The 24,298-nt window shown below is 38.3% G+C and overlaps 1 protein-coding gene across 1 annotated transcript in view; it reads right to left on the bottom strand.

The window, feature by feature from the left end:
• Nucleotides 1–822: 822 nt before the first annotated feature.
• cers1 (ceramide synthase 1) overlaps nucleotides 823–24,298 on the bottom strand; it is a 54,073-nt gene continuing 30,597 nt past the window's right edge. Inside the window, exons 2-7 of the mRNA XM_022216448.2 lie at nucleotides 18,691–18,850; nucleotides 12,788–12,968; nucleotides 11,286–11,447; nucleotides 10,944–11,091; nucleotides 10,684–10,835; nucleotides 823–6,469 (exon numbers count right to left, since the gene is read on the bottom strand). Coding sequence (XP_022072140.1) covers nucleotides 6,427–6,469; nucleotides 10,684–10,835; nucleotides 10,944–11,091; nucleotides 11,286–11,447; nucleotides 12,788–12,968; nucleotides 18,691–18,850 — 846 coding nt within the window. The 3' untranslated portion in view covers nucleotides 823–6,426. The remainder of the gene's footprint in view (nucleotides 6,470–10,683; nucleotides 10,836–10,943; nucleotides 11,092–11,285; nucleotides 11,448–12,787; nucleotides 12,969–18,690; nucleotides 18,851–24,298) is intronic.

The following is a 24,298-nucleotide window of genomic DNA, read 5'->3' as shown; positions in this document are numbered from 1 at the left end:
TGGACGACATGCTATACTATGACCTTTTTTGGACGACATGCTATAATACGACGTTTTTTGGACGACATGCTATACTACGACGTTTTTTTGGACGACATGCTATACTACGACGTTTTTTGGACGACATGCTATACTACGACGTTTTTTTGGACGACATGCTATACTTTGACGTTTTTGGATGACATGCTATACTTTGACGTTTTTTGAACGACATGCTATACTACGACCTTTTTTGGACGACATGCTATACTACGACCTTTTTTGGACGACATGCTATACTTCGACGTTTTTTGGACGACATGCTATACTACGACCTTTTTTGGACGACATGCTATACTTCGACGTTTTTTGGACGACATGCTATACTACGACGTTTTTTGGACGACATGCTATACTACGACTTTTTTCGGACGACATGCTATACTTTGACGTTTTTTGGACGACATGCTATACTACGACGTTTTTTGGACGACATGCTATACTACGACCTTTAGTGGACAACATGCTATACTACGACGTTTTTTGGACGACATGCTATACTACGACGTTTTTTAGACGACATGCTATACTATGACCTTTTTTTGGATGACATGCTATACTACGACGTTTTTTGGACGACATGCTATACTACGACCTTTTTTGGACGACAAAACAAAATCAATCAAAAAATAATCAAAAAAAGCCCACCTGTGGTCGTACAGAACGGGTTTGTCCATGACACTGCCAGTTTGTTTAAACTTTTTAACCACTGAAATGTACTGAACTCTCCGTGATTTAAAATAAAATAAATGAGAAGGAAAAGAAAAGCAGACGAGCACATGGTTTGTTTACTGACATGTTTTATTTTATGAGAAAAAAATGAAACGATAACATTGGCTGAATGGTATTAAAATTGTATTACAAAAAGAGCAAAAAGTTCCGTGTCTTCATCAAGTAGTCATGTTGGTTTAGAAAGTGGTCAAATTCAAAAACACATATGTGGGCTAATTTGTTACAGTGTGTACCAATGGTCCAAAATATCAGCAAAATACACTTTAAATTAACAGATTTATTATTTCCTTCATGATCCTTCAGTCATAAAAATTCCCCCAAAATTCTCCCTTTTTTCTTTAAAATTCTGAGCTACTACTGAATAATAAAAATAATACTAATAAATTACAGTGCAATGTATCAGAAATACCTGCGGGGCTTTTTCTGCCCGTCACACTCGACTCTTCGCTCTTTTCCAGCTCTCACAAACACTCGCCTCGTCGTTTGGTGGACATTTTTGGCACAATCGAAGCTTCCAGTGACGATTTGGTCGAGTTGAAAAACCTTCAGCTCGACCAAAACGACACTTCACTGCCACTCAGTTTGGGAATTTTCCTTCATTTTCATTATTTTTTAATTTACAGTCACTCCGGGAGCCAAAATTAAATATATTATAATAACAACTGTGATTATTTCCACATAAATAACGTTGCTGCTGGACTCATAAACCCGCCAACAACGGCTCACTTCATCACCACCCTTAGATTAGTTTTAATTTACACAAATGGGGAGTGTTTCAGCCAGAGTCGAGATGTCGATTCCATGGAAATCAATCAGTTCCTCCCAGAGGACCTCCTCACAATCAGCTGATTTTCTCTCTACAATAACTTTAGTATATTTAATAAGGTTTTACCTTAATACTATGAATTTTTTCAAAGTTACAGGCCCTTAAAGTACATAGAGGTGGGTTGAAATTTACATTTTAATCATTTTCTTCCAGCATTTTGTGTTAAATCACGTTCTTGGAATCCTATTTAATATTTTTCAACTGTCAGACCAGCTCATAAGAGTAAATGAATCGTGTCTAGAAGATGATTCTGGTATCACATGTAGATAAAAAAAAAAGACAAAAATGAGATTTGGGTTTCTGTTTCTGTCTGGTTTTGTTGTTTTTTGTGCTCATCTTTGTCCCTGTTCTGTCATTTCTTTAATCATTTTTGTGTTGTTTTTTTGTGTCTTTGGCACAGTTTTTTCTCGTTGTGGTCATTTGTTGGTCGTTTTTGTCATTTTGCATCTCTCATTTCCTGTTTTATGCCTCATTTTACTTATTTCAGGACATTTTTTGTCTAATTTTTCTTGTTTTGTGTCTGTTTTTTGTATTCAGTGTCTCATTTGTCTTGTTTTGTGCCTTGTTTTTCTTGTTTAAGGACATTTTTTGTCAATTGTTTCTCGTATTGTGTCTGATTTTGGTGTTTTATGTCTCATTTGTCCTGGGTTAGGGTTGTTTTACATGTCTTTGGGACAGTTTAGTCTCTTTGTGACATGAAACCATGATACATCCCATAATATTGATGCTCAAAGATGCTTTAAAATCAGATTGTCTCCAGATTGTGACACCTGGAAGTGGATTTAAAACTGATCTAGTTGCAGTTTTTAACAGAACTCAAACGTGTCTGATAAATCTTTGAGGTTCAGAAATGATGGAAAATAAAACTAAAAAGATGAAATTTCAACCCCCTTATGTGTGCTTCAAGGACCTGTAGTTCTAAAATAATTCACAGTAAGAAGGGAAAACTTTGCCTGACTTCATTTCAAATCACTGCAGACGATAAATCAGCTGATTGTGAGGAGGTCTGGTGGGATATTTTTCTCAGATTTGGTAGATTTTTCCGTGGATCGAGCCGTTAACACTAAACCTGTACAGCCCTGTCAGTCAGGCCGCTTCACTGCTCAGTTTGCAAACAGACACCAAACATTTACAGCTAAATCCTCCACAGCTGGATTTAAATTTGCACTAAAGTGGTCCTGCTCTGACCGACGTCGGTCACTAACTTATTTAACGTACTGAAACACGGAGGCGACCTCGACTGTAAGAATCGGCCCACTCTGGACAGAAACAAGACGTTCTAAATACGTTTTTCGTTTCATCTCAGGTAATGTTTGTCAGTTCTAGGTCGTAATCAGAGGTGAGCAACATGAATGAGAGTCTGCAGCTTTGGAAATAATGATCAGATCACTGTGAGCTCACTTTTCTGCCTTTTTCTTGGTGGTTATTGGTGAAAAAACAGCAAGTTTCCTATTTAAAGTTGCATTTCTCTTCGTTAAAGGTGGCCGACCTCATAATTCTGATAATTTATTTAGATTATCGACCAATTTTTCATTTATACACAAAATAGTGACTTAAGAAATGGTTTCAGCCAACGAATGTGAATTTTTACATCTAAGTTTAATTAATCATATTTTTAAACAATTTATTGCATATTTTGAATTATCAGATTTTTTTCTTGTCTTTTAGAAAATGCTGCAATTGTTTAACCACTATGGTAAAATTCTAGCAAAAATATCAATGCAGAAGGTCTGTTTTGTGAGAGAAAACAGCAGGTGGTCCAATAATTACCCCCAAATCTGTATTTCAGTTTCACTAAAAGTCAATGAAGTGTGTTTGTCTTATCTCCTGGAACCTTAAAGGTCATCTTACTTAGCTCCAATGGTGCACAGGAGAGTAAAGTTTAGTTTAAACTTGGAGAAATTGGACGTGATTTCTTTCTAATTGATGAGAAACAAAAATCCAAATGACAGAATCTCTACCTCCTCATGTTGCTCACCCCCAGATGTGGCCACTCCTCCACATCTGGTTCAACACATCTGGACCTTTCAGTACCGTGTCGGACTTTAGAGACGAGTTGCATCGAATCCGGATTCAGATCTTTGTGGGTTTTTAACGGCAAACTTCAACCCTCCATTCAGATTTTTATTTACTTCTGTCGCCGTTTAACAAAATAAAAACATCAGCAAACTCTGAGTAAGGTCGTCTCACAGTCGAACAGGAAGGACAGCGACGCTTCGTCCCGCTGCTTACAGTACAGATGTGCAACGACTACAGTAAACTGAGCGCGAGCCAGCATTCAGATTTGGAGGAAGAGAATCCAGATGTTGCGTAAAAGAGACTCTCCCTGGTCCCTGGAAACATCCGCAGACTGTCACTGACTCACACACAGCAGAGAAACGACAACACATCTGGAATACAAACAGTGCTCTCACAGGAAAAAAAATAACAGCAGCAATTCCAAAAAATAAAACCTGAACTACGACAATAATAGTAAATTTAATAGTTTTAGCTCCTTCCCTCCCTTAGCGTTGGGACTGTGGAAGACAAAAATGAAAAAACTCCTACGGACAGACAACATCTGCAGCCTGCTCCAGCGGCACAAGCCTGCTGTTCATCCAAACAAACGAGCTTGAATTTGATCGAAGAGGTGGAAAACAAGAAGAATATCCCTTATTTTGAAATGGGAGCAGCAGCTGTTTTCACGAACACGAAGAAAACCAGCAGGAAACGAGTGAAAGAACTCCCTTCAAAGTGCAATTTAATGTTCAGATCACACAAATACACTGCCCATCCAAAAAAAAAGAAAAAAGTAAGGTAAGAGCTTCCATTGGATAATTACTTCTTTAACCCTAGAGGATGCAGTGAGGAGCTTCTCATTTCTTAAATGTTGGAAGACATGTCCTGTGGTCATAAAGGATGTTAATCATCTCAAAAGGGTCAAATTATTGGCCTGCATCAAGCAAAGAAAACAGCTAAGGAGTTGAAACGACTAGAATCTGGTAAAGAACCGTCCAACGCATCATTAGAACCTGAAAGATAGTGGAGAACCATCATCTTCAGGAACAAACTCTTAGATGACGGTTGGAAACCAACAGTAGAACTCACAGCTGTTTAATAGTGAAAGTAAGAACATTTCCACATGGATTGGGACTAAACAGCTGTAGCTCTAAGAAAACCACTGATCAGTGAGGATGATCAGAAGAAAAGGCTTCAGTTTCTTAGGTAGCATAAAGACCCTGGAACAATGGAAGAAGGTCATGTGGTCTGATGAGTCCAGATTGTTCCAGAGTGATGGGGGCATCAGGGTAAGAAGAGAGGCAGATGAAGTGATGCCCTCATCATGACTACTGGGGGTTAGGGTTCTGATCTGGGGTTGGTCAGGTTCACCAACGTTTTGTTCCCAAAGAATGAGGTCAGCTGATACCTGAACATACTGAAGGACCAGGTCTTTCCATCAGTGGAGGTTTTCTTCATGTTCCAAGATGACGATGCCAGGATTCATGGAGCTCACATTAAGAATGAGTGGATCAGGGAGCAGGAGATGGACTGTCCTCCACAGAGTCCAGACCTCAGAACCACTGAGGATCTTTCGTCAATAGAAGATCTCGGTAGGAAATGAATCCAACTCTGCTGTGACTTTGCAGAAGCTTACTGAATGAGTGTCGTCCTCAGAGCTAAAAGTTGGTCCAATGAAACTTTCGTGTGTGACTTTTTTTTCTTTTTTTTGGACAGACAGTGCAGCTTCCCTCAAAACCCGACTTCGAACGAGTCCCGTGCCAATTCCCTCGCGTTTGCCGCTGCTCGGAAAACGTTCAGCATGAGTTTTAATAAAGATGATTACATAGCTAGAGGATTTCATAGCATAATTTCCTGAATCATTCCGACATCATGCATTCCTGAATACCATAATGTGTGCATACATAATGTTTTTTTTTCTATTAATCATACAGATTTTTTATTCTGTTTTTTAAGTCTTTACACTCTGGGGCTATTTCACCACCGAGGAGAATCAACTCGTGGAGCGTTTAAAAAAATAAAACAACAAAACCCGGTCAATCAATTCAAAGCTATTTGCTGTCATTAAACCAGCAATCAGCTCGTACGCCTTCATGTGCAGCGACAGACGCTTTGCAACACAAAAAAACAACAAAAACCTAAAATAATTCCATACAGGAATGTCAAAGAGGAGATTCCCAATGCCTTTTTGATCATCGGTACAAAGAGACAAACTGAGAGTTGAAATGTCGTGAAACTAACTTTTTTTTGTTTGTTTTTTGAATCTTTTAAAAGTCTCGGCTACATCCATGTTTTCTCCACACACACACTCACACACACCTGCCTTTCTATTCAAACTAATGGATGCAGCTGTGCAGACGCCACCACTGCAGTGGAATCCGTACATAAGGTGAAGCAGCCAGGAAGGCCTCCCCTCCAGACGGATGGACGGACTTGCGGACGGACTTTTGGAGCATGTTGCTTGTCGATCAGGAACCTACAGATCTACTGAAGTGCTTTCCTTCCTGACGCTTCTTCTGCACGCAGCCCGACCGGTTTGTTTTTCTACTGAATCTATCAAAGGTGAAGTTAAACGACGGTAAGACAGCTGAGAGAACATTCACAGTGCTCTAAGGAGAAAACAAAACCGACAGCGATGAAATGAAAATGTTCTAAAACCCAAAGAATAAAAACTCATCGCACCCTAAGTTGGTTTTTTTTTGTTTTGTTTTTTCTTTTTTCTTCCACCTTCATTTCTGTTTCTGTTTTGACGCTCGTCCCCTCCGGCTGAGGGTTTTTTCTGGCGTCTCGTCGTCGCTTCCTGGAGCCAGGCGGTGGCGCCGGAGAGCCGGTTATAGATGCTTCTCCTTGGCGACGCCGTTCTGCACGTGCTTCCTGCAGAGAAACAGCAAGAAAATCAGGAAATGTTTGGGTCATCCAGTACAAATTTGGACATTTTTAGTTAGAAAATAATGCAAATATTTACTCATTATGAATAAATTCAAACTACTGAAGGCCTCTTTTCTCTTTTCTATGATCAAATCTGAGCAAAAAGACTAATTTTAAAGGTCTGCTGTGTCGACTTTATGAAGGAAAACAACAAATATATGAATTTACACAGCTTTGTATTGATTGAAAAATTAAGACATGTTTTGGCCATTTAGTGTACATTTTTACATTTTTAGTCTCAATAAACCATATTTTCAAACATAATTTATTGTATGTTTTGAATTATTCTAAGATGTTTTGGTGTATCTCCTCTCTGATGTGCGTCGCTTTGGATAAAATCTACAAGAAATCGGACAAATCGTAGATTTTGTAGATTTTGTCGTAGGGCTGGATCCGAATATCTGAATATCCGAATATTTGTTCGCTACGGCGGTATCCGGATATTAATTTTGGTATCAGAATATCCCCCCGTCGGACGTTACTGGGCGGAAAGGATATGCGGCGTTACTGTCTTCCCTCCACCTTTGGCTCATATCGACTCTTTTTTTGGCTCATATCGACTCACATCGGCTCATCCCGTCGTGTGATCACATAAACATATACACATATGTCTATGTGATCACCCCTTCTCCCCCAGACGAAAATATTCGGAGCTCGTCTCTTCCCTTCGCCTTCGGCCCACTTCGGCTCATCCCGTCGTGTTCGGCTCATCTCGGCTCCTCCATTCCTGTTTCTTACCACCACTCTAATGTCCGGGTTGCTGCAGACTCTGACGTCACGCTTCACTTCATTGCATAAACACAAGACAAGATGCTGAAGACCTCCGCTGTTTGGGAATTCTTCAGTTTAACTGAAGACAAAACGAAGGCAGAATTTGGATCCGGGAGACGAACGGATCCGAATATTCGGGCCGTCTCCGCCTCTCCGCCACAAACCCCCCGGTCGGACGTTATGGGGCGGAACAAATATTCAGATATTCGTCTTTAATAGGGCCCGAATATTTGGAGACCAGAAACCACTATTCAGGCCGGCCCTATTTTGTCGGTGTGAGGCGATGGAGGCAATCGGAGGTTCTCAAGGCTGAACAGATAACCACAATCACATCCACAGCTCCACCTGCCTCGGTTATCACACCTCCAGAGTTCATTACTGGTCCAGTGGTCAAACTGCAGCGCTGATTTGGACGCACATGGCAGGGAGTCAGATAAAAACAGACGAGAACGAACGGCTGAACTTTAGTTTTAGTCAACGGAGCGTTTTCCTGAATGACCGCTGGATTGTGAAACAGAAGAACAAAAAAATGCTCCGCAGAGCAAAAGAAACGACTTGTGTGACTCAGTTCAGTCTTTCAGCACTACGATGACTCAATTATTTAACCAGCACGATGACAAAACAGCAAAAATATCTGTTTAAAGGCCGGTTGTTAATAAAACAGCAGCTTGTCTCGTTTTTGAACCCGCCTATCAGGTTTACATTAAAAAATTCAAGTGAAACCAAGAAATGTTTTGGCCGTGTGGTTTAAATTATGAATCGGGTATTTGGTCAATAAACTGTCCAAAAAAATTAAAAAACGTGTTTTCCAAAGCTCAAGATGACAAACATTTTGTCCATCACCAAAATATTCAGTTTACTGTCACAGAAGAGAAACTAGAAAATATCCAAATATAAGAAGCTGGAATCAGAGGTTTTTGACATTTTTTTCATCTAAAAATTACTCAAATCGCTAAGGTTGTTATCGAAATAGAGACTCATTAAATTTAAATTCTAATTTAATGTTTTTGAGGTCATATTCTAACATATTGTACATTTAGGTGGCAGTACGGTTAACTAATGGGATCATAATAAATATAATACATCAAACGGAAATAAAATGAAAAAGAAAGTCTGCATGAAAGCACTACTAAAAATAAAAACAGGTATTAAATATAAAAGTAAGAAGATAAATGAGAATATGAATAAAAGGTTTCCACATGGACCCAAACTGCAGCAAACAAAGGCCTGCTGGTAAATCTGAGTAATAGAAGCAGCAAATTATTCAGAGTGAAGCAGCGATTGTTCAGACTGAATAATTATCAGTGAAATGTGCAGAACTGATCGTTCCTGAAGGTTCCTCCAGACATGAGCGACTAGAAAAGCACATTTTTATGAAAAGAAGTAAAACTCTGTTTTAATTTTGAATTGTTTATAAAATAATGTAGCATTATAGCTTTACGTGTATTCAAACTGACTAGGTTGTGCTAAAAATATGTAAGAAATGCTTCACTTATTACGAGTGTTTTTGTTTCATATTGTGAAAGGAAATGCTTATTTTTATTTTATGCTTCACGTCATGATGCTGCCGCCACCGTGCTTCACATCATCAATTTCGAGAGTTGTGCAGCCTCTCAGACGTTTTTCATGCAGGTTTTCATTGTAATCGTATCATTTTTCTGCTTTATTATCGGTTTTCTTGCTTGTCGTTGAGTTTTTCCCACAGTAGAACAGAAGTAACCGGTTTGCTTCAGGCTCTCTGCTCGTCAGTGTAAACTCTGGCTTTTGTTTGTTTTCGTCTCTTTCCTTATTTTTTGTGCCTCCTCGTGACCCGGAAATCTCTGTTAGCGCTTCGGCTTTCGGCTTTCTCAGTTCCTGAAACACGTCTCTAGAAAAGAAGAGGTCTGTTTGAAAAGGACGTTTACTGGAGTTCATTAATTTTGAATTGTTTATAAAATAAAGTAGCATTATAGCTTTATGTGTATTCAAACTGGCCAGGTTGTGCTAAAAATATATAAGAAATGCTTCACTTATTACGAGTGTTTTTGTTTCATATTGTGAAAGGAAATGCTTATTTTTATTTCATCTTTGACATCACGATGCTGCCACCACCGTGCTTCACATCATGATGCTGCCTCCACCGTGCTTCACATCATGATGCTGCCTCCACCGTGCTTCACATCATGATGCTGCCACCACCGTGCTTCACATCATGATGCTGCCTCCACCGTGCTTCACATCATGATGCTGCCTCCACCGTGCTTCACATCATGATGCCGCCTCCACCGTGCTTCACATCATGATGCCGCCACCACCGTGCTTCACATCATGATGCTGCCACCACCGTGCTTCACATCATGATGCTGCCTCCACCGTGCTTCACATCATGATGCCGCCTCCACCGTGCTTCACATCATGATGCCGCCTCCACCGTGCTTCACATCATGATGCCGCCACCACCGTGCTTCACATCATGATGCTGCCACCACCGTGCTTCACATCATGATGCTGCCACCACCGTGCTTCACGTCATGATGCTGCCTCCACCGTGCTTCACATCATGATGCCGCCACCACCGTGCTTCACATCATGATGCCGCCACCACCGTGCTTCACATCATGATGCCGCCTCCACCGTGCTTCACATCATGATGCTGCCACCACCGTGCTTCACATCATGATGCTGCCTCCACCGTGCTTCACATCATGATGCCGCCTCCACCGTGCTTCACATCATGATACTGCCACCACCGTGCTTCACATCATGATGCTGCCTCCACCGTGCTTCACATCATGATGCTGCCTCCACCGTGCTTCACATCATGATGCCGCCACCACCGTGCTTCACATCATGATGCTGCCACCACTGTGCTTCACATCATGATGCTGCCTCCACCGTGCTTCACATCATGATGCTGCCACCACTGTGCTTCACATCATGATGCTGCCTCCACCGTGCTTCACGTCATGATGCTGCCTCCACCGTGCTTCACATCATGATGCTGCCTCCACCGTGCTTCACATCATGATGCTGCCACCACCGTGCTTCACGTCATGATGCTGCCACCACCGTGCTTCACGTCATGACGCCGTCACCACCTTATGCGGAGATGGGCTCTCCGATGTGATTGGATAATAGATGCGTGATAAAATTCAAATTAATTAAAGAGGTAATGCTCAGTACTGAACCATCTGGATGTTGAATTCTCACAGTTCTAGCTGATAATTGGTGTCATTTTGATGATTTATTTTAAAAACTAAACATGTTTCAATGGGCTCTAAGGTTCTAAAGGTTCAAGTGGACATCACTTTCCTGCCAAACTGGTTACAACTTAAAGATAATTCTACATTTTTAGTAAAAATCTGCCAACAGCTGACTGGTTTTAGTTCCTGTCTGGAGGAGCTGCTCACCCCTGGGCAGAGTTGTGATGTCCAGCATCGTCCTCGTTCGCTGCCAGAGGTTTCCTGTCGCCCGACGCCCTGCTGCTGTCCTCGTCCTCGTACTCCCGGACGTCATTCACCTCCTTCATCTTCAGCACCTTCACCACGAAAACCACGATAAACTGCCAAGGAAATAAAAAACGAGAATGAGGTCAGATTGTGCTGCTGATGAGACACCACATCAAAGCCCTCGTGTGTGAAAACCCTAAAAGTGTGATTCTGTTCCTCACCAAGAACCAGTAGATGTTCATGAGCAGCAGAGCGAAGAGCAGAGCGTTGAAGAAGAAGTAGAAGGGGATGTTGGGGACGGACTGGAGGCTGGACACACAGGTGGCATACAGGACTTTGAGGGGGAACCAGTAGAGACGGAACCAGAACCTGAAACAGAAGGAACACATGAAGGAGAAACATGACATATAGAGATGAAAGAAGAGACTTTGTTCGGGGAAAATTCTTGTGAAAAAAGAGACAAATTTAAACAAGAAAACTTGCAAAGAGGCCATCATACATGTCTGTTTATCTGCAGTACCTTCAGGGGTAGAAATGATGGAGGTGTGTTTGTTGAAGCTCACCAGGTGATGCTGAAGCTGACGGAGCCGGTGTTGGACAGGATGTCGTTCAGCAGGTAATAGCCTCCTCCTCTGGACTTCAGGTAGACGTTGAGCTTCGTGAACTCCAGCTGGATGTCGTTGATGTCGTGGAGAAACAGCACCAGGATCCCTACGTTGTGGTATCTGAGGAACAGAAGACGTTTCTACTTATTTCTAGTCATCAAACCAGCAAAAACTCTAAAACTTTCCAAAAAATACACACTAACTGTAAATATTATTTTGTGCTGTCAGTACAGGAGGTAAAATGTGATGCTGTCAATCATTTCTTTTAGTTACTGTGCATTTTGTTTTTATTTATTTAAAGGAAAATTACTGCGTTTGCAATTTGTGGCTTCGTGGGATTGCTTTTTGCTGAGCTGTGACAAACACAACTCCTGTCTTCTGTTTTGCAGCAACGAAGCTGAAAAGTTGACGTTCGGTGCGAATATTCAACCAGAGCAGTGAGTTTCTGTTCTGCATTTTTTGAAGAACAATAATCCAGGAAGCGCCACATAATGATGCTGCGTTTGCAAAATTTATCACACAAACTGCGTTGTAGTTGAGCTGTGTTGTTGTGATTATCAAAAAGGGTCAGTTTATTTTAAAATCAATCAGTTCCTCCTCACAATCAGCTGATTTTTATCTACAGTAACTTTAAGGTTTACTTTCATACTATGAATATTTTTAGAGCTGCAGGCCCTTAAAGTGCAGACGTGGGTTGAAATTTCATCTTTCTAGTTTAGTTTTCCATCATTTCTGAGTCTCATAAGTTCATTAGTAAAACAGAAAATGACATGAAAAACACATTTGTTCAAAAACTGCAACCAGATCAGTTTCACATCCACTTTTTCCCATAAAAATCTTTGAGCATCAGTATTATGGGATGTATCATAGTTTCATGTCATAAAGAGACTAAACTGTCCCAAAGACATGTAAAACAATCAATACGTCACTAACAACACAAATGAGACACAAAATAAGAAAAACAAGAAAAAGACGTCCCTTAATAAGAAAAACGAGGCACAAAACAGGAAAACAGAGACACAAAATGACAAAAACAACAAACAAAACGACCACAACAAGAAAACAACTCACACAAAACAACACAAAACTGACACAAAGACAGACAGAAGAGGGACAAAGATGAGCACAAAAAAAGAAATCTAACTCTCATTTTGATCTGTACCAACTTTTGAGCATCAGTATTATGGGATGTATCATCGTTTCATGTCACAAAGAGACTAATCCGTCCCAAAGAAAACAATCAAAACGTCACACTAAACAAGAAAAATGAAGCACAGAACAGGAAAAGAGAGCCGCTAAATGACAAAAACGACAAACAAAATGAACACAACGGCAATTTTCTGTTGAAGTTCTGGATTTTTTTCAGACAAGAAAACAATATTTTTTGGCTAAATGAGGACAACAGGAGGGTTAAATGCACATTTCTGCTCATGTGATGAGAACGTTTTGTGAGTAAACACCTGAAGGCGTAGGAGAAGCTGATGAGCGCCAGCGTGATGATGTGATGAACCACCATCACTGCAGAGTCCTTCCTCCAGGCGTCCATGTAGACGGTGGCGTAGATGGAGTGGCCATAGAAGCTGCCCTGGATCAGGTAGGCGATGGCGATGTCTGCAGGCACTGACATACCACTCTTCCAGTCTGAGGGGACACAGGAAGGACAACATCCCATTTAAATTATCTGAAAAACATCCATGTTTATACGCAGGAGAGAACATGTGAAACATCAGTGTGTCCACTAAACAACATCCAGCTGAAAACTGAAGTCGTCACAGCTTTAAACTCAGATCCACTGTTTCATCACTTCAGTATGAATGATTTAGTCAAACATGCCAATCAGGAGTTTTCAGGACCCAAAGAGAGCCTCAGATTAATTCTCAGGTGGGATTATGAGTTTAAAACTAAAAAATGTATTTATAGAGCACTTTACAACACTCATGGTAAATGGTTGTATTGATATAGCGCTTTTATCCAAAGCGCTTTACATGATGATACGTCACATTCACCCATTGATGGCGGAAGCTGCCATGCAAGGCACTAACCACAACCCATCAGGAGCAGTTAGGGGTTCGGTGTCTTGCTCAGGGACACCTCGACATGAGCACGACGGGCCGAGGATCAAACCGGCAACTTTCCAGTTACAAGACGGCCACTCTACCCACTGAGCCATGCCGCCCCATCACTCATGGTGACCAAAGTGGTTTCCAGTTAAAAGCAAACATTAAAATAAAAAAATAAAAGCAGATTAAAAGAAAGCAACAATAGAGCATATCAGGAAAATAAAATCCGATAAAACCAGGTAAAATAAGATGAAATAGAATAAAATAAAACACAAAAAATAAATCTGAGAAATGCAGCGAGTGATCCCATCTGATGAAGGAAAATCAGATCCAGTTTGGTTGTTTGTTAAATAATAATATAATAAATGAGTTAAATTATCCAAAGTGGAGCCGCCAGAGGTGTTCTTACTGATAGAAACTCTATAATAATATATATAATAAACTAAATCCTCCTGAAAGGATTCTACTGAGAGTCTGTTCTTTTATTTTCACTCATGATCCCGACATGTTTACACTCATCTTATCTTACAATCAGGCATTTTATTTGCAAACTTTACTAAATTAGTCCTCTTTTTTTTCATGTGTTTGTTTCAAAACACAACAGATTTCCAGAAACTTTAATGACAAGTTGAGCTGCTTTCTCACACCGGGCGTTTTAGGTGGTTTTTATTTGATCTTTTTTTAAAGAAACAGGAGCTAAAACAAACAGTTTTCTAACAGAAAATGAAGAGAAATGCACAATTTGAGGAAAATAATTTGTTATTTGAACATTAAAGCGTGGAAACGTATTCTTACACACACCAAAAATAACATTATGAACTTGTAAACATGCAGAATATGGAATTCTTAAAAGCAGTTTAATTTTTTTCATGACTTCTAAATTGAAAAACACTTTATATATTTAACTCATTTATTTTATTTTTCATATTATTTCCACTTTGATAAGAGAATATGCAGTTAATGTCACGCATATAAAGCATTTTTATCTGAATTTCTGGGTCAAAGAAAAAGGTATTTGTATCAGCAGTGCAATAATTTAATAGTTAGTTTCATTAATTTAATTATTTTTACCTTAATTCACCAAAGCTGCTGCATGGAGTTTGTGGATAATTCTGCCTCATTATTTTGTCTGTATTTGTTTTAACAGCAGTTTATTTAACATTAACATGAAGCACAGATAAATGCAGTGACGTTTTGTCTGTAGGTGGCAGCAACACGTCACATTTAAAGACAAGTCGATCAATCTCAAACTGATCGGCTCCAGTTTGATTTATTGGCCTCAGACTGTGGCGCCTTCATGGATGCAAAACTGATCCAGGTGCAGATCAAAACAGAACTCAAATGTGTTCTTTATCTATCCAAAAAAATGCTAAAAATGACAGGAAAGTCGCCAAAATCACAGAAAAACGGTCCCGAATGACTTCCAGACTGTCAACAATAATGGAAAACTGTTGAAAATGGCTCCCAAAAAAAAAGTCCAAAATCACAGAAAAGTAATCCAAAACTCCTCAAGTTTGTCCAAAATGTCTTGAATTTTATCTGCATTTCTTTTCTTTAGATTGCGACACTTGGATGGATGTCAAACTGATCCAGGGGCAGATCTTAACCGAACTCAAATGTGTTTGTTTATCCATAAAAAAATGGAAAAAAAATTACATGAAAGTTGTCCGAAGTCACAGAAATGTCAAAAATTACACAAAATTGTGCATATTCCTCGAATTTGTCCAAAATGTCTTGAATTTGTCGACATTTGTGACACCTGCACAGACGGTTTCAGTTTTAAAGGGAGTTTTTGATGCTCCAGATGTGAAGCAGATAGAAACAGATGGAAATCCTGCATTAAGTGAATTTAGAGAGCTGTGCAGCCTCTGAGATGCTTTTCATGCAGGTTTTCATTGTAATCGTATCATTTTTCTGCTTTATTATCGGTTTTCTTGCTTGTCGTTGAGTTTTTCCCACAGTAGAACAGAAGTAACCGGTTTGCTTCAGGCTCTCTGCTCGTCAGTGTAAACTCTGGCTTTTGTTTGTTTTCGTCTCTTTCCTTATTTTTTGTGCCTCCTCGTGACCCGAAAATCTCTGTTAGCGCTTCGGCTTTCGGCTTTCTCAGTTCCTGAAACGCGTCTCGAGAAAAGAAGAGGTCTGTTTGAAAAGGACGGCTCGGGTTTACTGGAGTTTATTTCTGCTCTAGAGGCAGCAGGAATAAGACTCAGACGTTCCTTCTTTTCTAGATCGTCGTCACGTTGTTGATTGAGTTTAACTCTCCTGTTGTTCAATTATCGGCACCAAAAAATATCATTTCCTTGCCTCATAAAATCCAAAAATTCAACAAGAAAATTCCCCAAATTTCTGAAAACTTTCAGGAAGAAAATTCCAATAATTCCTTAAAAGTTTCCCTTAAAAGTTTTATTTTAAAAAAATCTTCCAAATTTGGTAAAAAAATTCTTGTAAATATTTTCAACAAATTAGAAAAATCTTCCAAATTCTAAAAATATCCAAAGTAATTATATATATATATAAAAGTAATATTTCTAATATTTTCTTTAAGAACATTCACAAAACAATTTACCAAAATCAGTTTTGCTGATATATATTTGATCACTTTAAAAAATTTGAAGAATTTTTTTAAGATCAATTTTTTGAAAATATTTACGAGAATTTTCTTGTCAAATTTGGGGGATTTTTTAAAAATAAACTTCTAAGGGAAACTTTTTGGAATTTTCTTCCTGAAGGTTTTGCAAATTTTCAGAAATTTGGGGAATTTTTTTTGTGTACGTTTGGATTTTTTTTTCAGACAAGGAAACAATATTTTTTGGTGCTTGTAAATGAGGACGACAGGAGGGATGACGAAGAATATCTCGACATAAATACATCTAAATTAAACGCAGTAACTTCCATGGGGCTTCAGGTTTCCTGAAGCGAACCAGACGAGCTGAAGCCGCCTCTCGTCTCTCAAAGTGATCGGATGTTGGACGGAAACTTTCTCCTCCGAGGTCGGAGTGTGGTTTGTCTCGGTGAGATGAGGTTACGCTGGGGCCTCGTGTAATGTTTATTGATCGGCCCTTCCGTCATTAAACATTGAGAGGAGGCCCGGATCACAACAGAGGAGCTGCCAGAGGAACCTGAGCTGATGCTTTCTGCTGCACTTTTTATTCGCCTCTTCAGAGCCCGGCCTCGCTTCTTCTGCTTCTTCCTCCTCCCTCCTCATACCACTCTGCCTCTCCACGCCGCTCAGTTTGACGGCTATTAGAGGAGAAGTGGCGATTAAAGATGAACCCGGCGCTGTCAGACAGACTTTGGAGGCTCCACTCAGCAGTCCAGACACCTCCAGGTCTGATGGAAGAGCTGCAGAAAGTCTAAACCCTACTGAGGCTATTTGTCTTATTTTTAGTCCGAATGTCTCATCCCACCTGATTAAAGATGGATTCAGGTAACCCTCCTGTTGTCCTCATTTACAGGAACCAAAAAATATTGTTTCCTTGTCTGAAAAAAAATCCAAAAATTCTGCAAAAAATTTCCCCAAACTCCAGAAAATTTACAAAACCTTCAGGAAGAAAATTCAAAAAATTCCTTAAGAGTTTCCTAAAAAAATTACTCAAATTTGGCAGAAAATTCTTGTAAATATTTTTTTTAAAAATGAGTAAAAATCTTCACAAAAAAATCCAGCGAAATTCACTGGACTTTGGTTGAATTTTTTGTGAATGTTCTTCAGAAACGTTTTTTTTTTGTTGACAACATTAAAAAATTTCCCCAAAATGTTGACAATGTGGACATCAGAAGTTTCACTGTGAAAATACATATTTTTCCACATTTCAAACTTTAACTACTAATCGACTAAACATTAGGATTTCTAGCTAACTGTGAGGAGACATTATATCTAAAAATGCTTAAATTAATCTTTGTCATCTTATTTCAAGTACAAGATGATCTTAAATCTAGAGAAGTGCTGCGATAATATAACTCAAAGTAAGTTTAATACATCTGAAATTAGGAGCTCACATGGAAGCAAAAATCTATTTTTGAGTGAAAAACTATTATTTTTTAGCATGTCTGGCTTATTTTAAGACACCTGAGCTTGACAATCCTGGTAAAATAAAGCTTAAAATAAATCTTCCAGCTAATTTAAAGATCTCAATATTCTGAATAGATCTTATTTCAAGAAATCTTAAAAAGCCATTTTTCATGGACATTTTCTGTTGGCAGATTTTTTCACTTATTTCAAAGTAAAAGTTCTTTGAAGCAAGTTTTTTTTCTTCTTTGAGAGGCTCCAGAGGCGAATCATTTTTTATGCATTTTGTGGCAGAATTTAAATAAATAAATGAATAAATGTGGGTGGTTTTGTGTCAACAACTGCATCTAATCATGAAAGAACGTCAGCGTGGGATCAATTAGAGGCTGAGAATATGCATGAAGCACCGGCTGTGAATCCTGTAAGAACCGCTATAAATATCTGCCTGGTTCCATTACATTAAAATGACTTCAGGTGAGAAACCTGCTCAGCTGCACCACTAATAAACAGGTTTGTTCTCATTATTCAGTCTCTCTCAGCTTTTAAATCAACTTCGAACTGATTTTTTTTTTTATCAAAATCTCTTTCTTCTACGCGTCTCTTCTAAAAATGTGTCAAAAACAAACCATTTGCAATGACCAGATTTTGTAAAAAATTAATAATTTTACTCTCCTCAGTGCAACTAAAAAGCCACTAATAACTCATTTTGGTTGATTTTTTTTTCTGAATGTTGTTAAAGAAAATATAACAAGTTTTACTGATGGATGGATGGATGGATGGATGGATGGATGGATGGATCTAATTTTTCTAGGAAACAATATTTTTTGGTGCCCATAGAGAAGGACAACAGGAGAGTTAAAATTTCGATTGTCCATTAAAATATCTATATTTTATATGTCTAAATTTAAAATTTTGTCAAAATTAAACTTTTTGCAGTAGCCACATTCTGTAAAAAACAAAAAATTCTGTGTTCTTCGGCACAAATAAAAAGCCATGACTGATTCATCTACGACTGACGGTCACATGAAGATAATTCAGGGACTTTTGGATTGAACTGCAGGCTGCATTTACAGAAGAACAGAAACTAATAATAAGAGTCGTAAAATATCTACAGTTTGTAGAGTCACCACCTTTTTTTCTAGTACTGGTAACACCTGTACTTCTAGTCATGGTTGTTGTGTTTCCATAGAGGTGCAGGACTTTAAACTGAAGTAAAAAATTCGTAAAAATGTGTGAAAAAGTGCCCAGAAGCTGGTGGAGTTCAGAGGGTTAAACGTTGTTGTTTTGAGGCTCTTACTGTAGAAGACGGAGGGCGGGTCGTGGAAGAAGGAGTAGGAGGTGAAGAAGAGCAGGTAGGTGGTGTAGGACCACGACATGGTGTAGAAGACCAGCTTCCACGCGCTCTCCGGCATCTTGGCAGCATCTTTGGGCAGCAGCCGGCACCACTGTGCAAGAGGCTGAAGAAAACAGAGAAAGGACAGTCAGAGGTCATCATGGTGACGCTTTTCATTCAATCAGACGCTTTTCATTCAATCAGACACTTTTCATTCATTCAGACGCTTTTCTCGCTGCCTGTCGATGAGATGAGTTGTTTCAGTTTCATTGTAAAGAATTGATTTTGTTCTGTGCTCTGATATAAACAAGGAGATAGAAGAAATAAAAAACACAGTGTTTGATTAGATTAGATTAAACCTTGTTGTCATTGCACTGAGATTACAGAACAGTTCAGCATCCAAACAGAAGCAGTAAAAGTGCAGCGCAATGTGGAAAAAAAGTGGAACAGCTTTATGGATTTAACCCTTGTGTTGTCCTGCAGGTCAAAATTGAGCCGGTTTAAAGTCTGAAAATGTGGGAAAAAAAAAAAAAAAAACTTTTCACAGTGAAACCTCTGATGTCACATTTTCTACATTTTTGGGAATTTTTTGAACATTTTTTGGTGGAAAGAAATAAATGCTAAAAATGTTTCTTAAGAACATTCACAAAAAAATAATCAACCAAAATCCAGTGAATTTCTCTGGATTTTGGTTTCCTTTGGGCAAACGCAGCTAAACGACCGTTAAAACCTGATAAATAAATAAACTGTCTAACCACATCCTCTGCTCTTTATTTAACCCTCCTGTTGTCTTCATTTACAGGCACCAACAATTATTGTTTCCTTGTCTGGAAAAAATGAAAAAATTCTGCAAAAAAATTCCCCAAATTTCTGAAAATTTGCAACACCTTCAGGAAGAAAATTCCAGTAATTCCTTAAAAGTTTCCCTTAAACGTTTTTTTTTTAAATTCCCCAAATTATGCAAGAAAATTCTTGTAAATATTTTCAAAAAAAGGGTAAAAAATCGTCCAAAAAAATCCTAAAAATATCTGAAGTGATTACATATATATCAGAAAAAGTTCTGATATTTCCTTTAAGAACATTCAGAAAAAAACAACCAAAATCCAACGAATTTTGCTTGATTTTGGTCGATTTTTCGTGTGAATGTTCTTAAGAAATTTTTTAGCATTTTTTTTTCCCACCAAAAAAAGTTGTAAAATTTTCCAAAAATGTAGAAAATGTGGACATCAGAAGTTTCACTGTGAAAATGTTTTTTTTCTCCACATTTTTAAACTTTAAAATGGGTCAGTTTGACTCACAGGACAGCAGCACGGTTAACAGGAAGCTGCTTATTTCCATGTCTCTGCTGGTATATATTCAGATGTTGATGTTGCTAAAGTGTCAGATGAGTCACTTCTAGCTGTCAGCCACGCCACCGACGCTGTCAGGAAGTCATTTCAACGCCAGATATAGAAATATGCTTTATGGGGCAGAGCAGGTCGCATGTACACAAAATATTTAACTTCAAAACGTGTGCAGCAGCAAAACTGTAGCTGGCATGTGACCGTCTGCCCGCAGAAACGAGGCTTTCACAAGGCGGCTTCAGGTTTGCAGTGCAAGCAGAAAGGGAGGAAGTGGAGGAGTCGTGACGTCCTGATGCAGCCGATAAGTCAAACCCGCCCAGCGTTATCTTCCTCCCCAACCTCTCTGTGGCCTCAGACTGACAGAAAAACCTCCAAAATCTCTGAATCGTTCAGTAAAAAGCAGCTGACAGTCGAGGGAAAGTCGTAAAATTACACCAACCTGACAAAAAACTGAATTTGCATGAATGAAAAACAAAATGTAAGAAATATGCTAGATTTTTACGGAAATTTAAATTAGACACTTCGAAACTGAATATTTTTAAGTTCTTTTTAAACCAGATTAAGCCTTGTGTCGTCCTGCGGGTCAAAACTGACACGTTTTGAAGTTTGAAAATGTGGAAAAAAAATACATTTTCACAGTGAAACTTCTGATGTCCACATTTTCAACATTTTTGGGAAATGTTTGAACATTTTTTGGTGGAAAAAAGAAATGTTAAAAATGTTTAAGATTATTCACAAACAAATCAAACAAAATCCAGCAAATTTTGCTGGATTTTGGCTGATTTTTATGGGAATGTTCTTAAAGAAAATATCAGAAGTTTTACAGATATATATGGAATCACTTTGGATATTTTTAGGATTTTTTTTGGAATATTATTCCTCATTTTTTGAAAATGTTTACAAGAATTTTCTTGCCTAATTTGGGGGATTTTTTTTCATAAAAGCTTTAAGGGAAACTTTTAAGAAATTATTGGAATTTTTTTCCTGAAGGTTTTGTAATTTTTCAGAAATTTGGGGAATTGTTTTTGCAGAATTTTTGGATTTTTTTCAGACAAGGAAACAACATTTTTGGTGCCCATAAATGAAGACAACAGGAGGGTTAATTGTGTGTTTTTTGTTGTTGTTTTTTTACATTCATTTAAAATAACTCCAAAAATATACAGGAGGACTTTTTTTTTTTTTTTTTACAAGTTTTTCATGGTAAATTATGAATAAAAACTATTTTACTTGCTATGATCTTAACATAAGGATAGTTTTGGGGTTTTTTTTGGTTTTCTTTTTTCCATTTTTCAAAGGTAAATGTTGCTTTTATTTTTATTTTTCTCCGTGACAGACCTGCTGGGGAAGACATATTGATCATCAGTGAATAAAACACGTTCAGGTGAAGCATCTCGACAGGTACGCTGGCTCAGCGGGACGGCCAGGTGTTCAGTGTTTCAAAGCCACACAGGAAACCAAACCCACACACACACACACACACACACACACACACACACACGGTAACTGGAGGCCTGACGGTGAAAGCGGTCTGCTGTTAGCGATACGGGACTCGATCCGACGAGGCTCAGTGACAGCGACATGACAAATTAATGGGGAGTCGATGGAACCAGGAGCTCGCTTCGGTTCTGTCCGTGTGATGAAAAACAGCTCAGCCATGTCGGTTTCCTGCCTCCCACCTGCTGATTCTGACCAAACTTTCACTTTTTTGTAGCGCCGCTTTCACTTTAGGGGCTCCAGACTGAAACCACAGCAGAGTAGTCGTACAGGAGAAGTGCTGGCGGCATTAGAGTAAGAGCATGGTGATTATCAGCGTTATTTGGTACAATGCAATAAGCCTTTATTAGTCCTACAGTGGCCGGGTTTGTATTGTTGCAGCAGTACAAAGGGGACAGAGCAAAAAGTTAAGAATTATCACGAGAAAATAAACAGAAAACACACATATGTACACTGCAGTTTAAAAGTTTGGGGTCACTCAGAGGATTTTATGTTTTCTACACTTTTATCCATGTGCTAACATAACTGTACAAAGGTTTTCTAACCATCAATGAGCCTTTCAGCACCACTAGCTAACACAATGTAGCATTAGAACACAGGAGTGATGGTTGCTGGAAATGGGCTCTAAATGAGTGAAAGTGGCTCTATGTTAGTTTACGTTGCTCTATATCAGGTAAAGTTGCTCTATGTTAAAGTTGCTCTATATCAGCTAAAGTTGCTCTATGTTAAAGTTGCTCTGTATTATAGTTGCTCTATATTAATTAAAGTTGCTCTATGTTAGTTTATGTTGCTCGATATTAGCTAAAGTTGCTCTATATTAGTTATAGTTGCTCTATGTTAAAGTTGCTCTGTATTAGTTATAGTTGCTCTCTATCAATTAAAGTTGCTCTATATTAGCTAAAGTTGCTCTGTATTAGTTAAAGTTGCTCTATATTAGCTAAAGTTGCTCTATATTAGTTATAGTTGCTCTATATTAATTAAAGTTGCTCTATGTTAGTTTAAGTTGCTCTATATTAGCTAAAGTTGCTCTATATTCACTAAAGTTGCTCTATATTCACTAAAGTTGCTCTATGTTAGCTAAAGTTGCTCTATGTTAGCTAAAGTTGCTCTATATTAAGCTAAAGTTGCTCTATGTTAGCTAAAGTTGCTCTATATTAAACTAAAGTTGCTCTATATTCACTAAAGTTGCTCTATATTAGTTAAAGTTGCTCTATATTCGCTAAAGTTGCTCTATATTCACTAAAGTTGCTCTATGTTAGCTAAAGTTGCTCTATGTTAGCTAAAGTTGCTCTATATTAAGCTAAAGTTGCTCTATGTTAGCTAAAGTTGCTCTATATTAAACTAAAGTTGCTCTATATTCACTAAAGTTGCTCTATATTAGTTAAAGTTGCTCTATATTCGCTAAAGTTGCTCTATATTCACTAAAGTTGCTCTATGTTAGCTAAAGTTGCTCTATGTTAGCTAAAGTTGCTCTATGTTAGCTAAAGTTGCTCTATATTAGCTAAAGTTGCTCTATGTTAGCTAAAGTTGCTCTATATTAGCTAAAGTTGCTCTATATTCACTAAAGTTGCTCTATATTAAACGAAAGTTGTTCTATGTTAGCTAAAGTTGCTCTATATTAGTTAAAGTTGCTCTATATTCGCTAAAGTTGCTCTATATTCACTAAAGTTGCTCTATGTTAGCTAAAGTTGCTCTATATTAGCTAAAGTTGCTCTATGTTAGCTAAAGTTGCTCTATGTTAGCTAAAGTTGCTCTATATTAGCTAAAGTTGCTCTATATTAAACTAAAGTTGTTCCATGTTAGCTAAAGTTGCTCTATATTAAGCTAAAGTTGCTCTATATTAGCTAAAGTTGCTCTATGTTAGCTAAAGTTGCTCTATATTAAACTAAAGTTGCTCTATATTCGCTAAAGTTGCTCTATATGAGTTAGTGGGCTTTTTGTTGTTTATTTTACATTTATCAAAGGTATATTACTTAGTTTTACAGGTGGATTTATTCTTTTTAACATTTTAAATGTGCCAAATATACAAGTTATTGTAAAACTTATATTATGTTTGATATAATGTACAAATAACCGAAATTTTAGCAATAAGTACTGCCATTTGTTTATTTAATCATTTAATCATCGACCTTTTTCCCTTTTAGATCTATAAATATGTGGAAATGTGTAAAAGGGCAAGTTTAAAATGGAACAAAGCTTAGTGAAAAGTACAGTTATTGACAATAAATACACCTTTTAATCTCCTAAATTTTTTGAAAATATTTACAAGAATTTTCTTGTCAAATCTGGGGATTTTTTTTAAATAAAACTTTTAAGGGAATTATTGCAATTTTCTTCCTGAATGTTTTGCAAATTTTCAGAAATTTGCGGATGTTTTTGCAGAATTTTTGGATTTTTTTCAGACATGGAAACAATATTTTTGGTGCCTGTAAATGAGGACAACAGGAGCTTTAAAATAAAATCATGTACTGCCAACTTCTACCAGAGTAAAAGCCAGTCTGGATTTCTGTTTTTCTTTCTCTGAATCTTTCTGTCGCTGCATGTTTTCTACAGTCACAACAGGACGGGGAAGGAAGCGACGCTGATGGGAGATAAACTCAGGTCTTCAGCTGTGACACATGTAGAGGAGAGCTGGTCACGTGATCCCAGAGGAGGCCTGTGATTGGCCCAGACGGCGGTGACATGTGGTGCAGTAAGTCATGACCGGAAGGCGTGACGCTCTCTGCATTCCTGTG

Source organism: Acanthochromis polyacanthus, chromosome 4 (genome assembly GCF_021347895.1).
Source record: "Acanthochromis polyacanthus isolate Apoly-LR-REF ecotype Palm Island chromosome 4, KAUST_Apoly_ChrSc, whole genome shotgun sequence".
Classification (NCBI taxonomy): Eukaryota; Metazoa; Chordata; class Actinopteri; family Pomacentridae; genus Acanthochromis; species Acanthochromis polyacanthus.
This window is presented reverse-complemented; position numbering and strand designations above follow the sequence as displayed.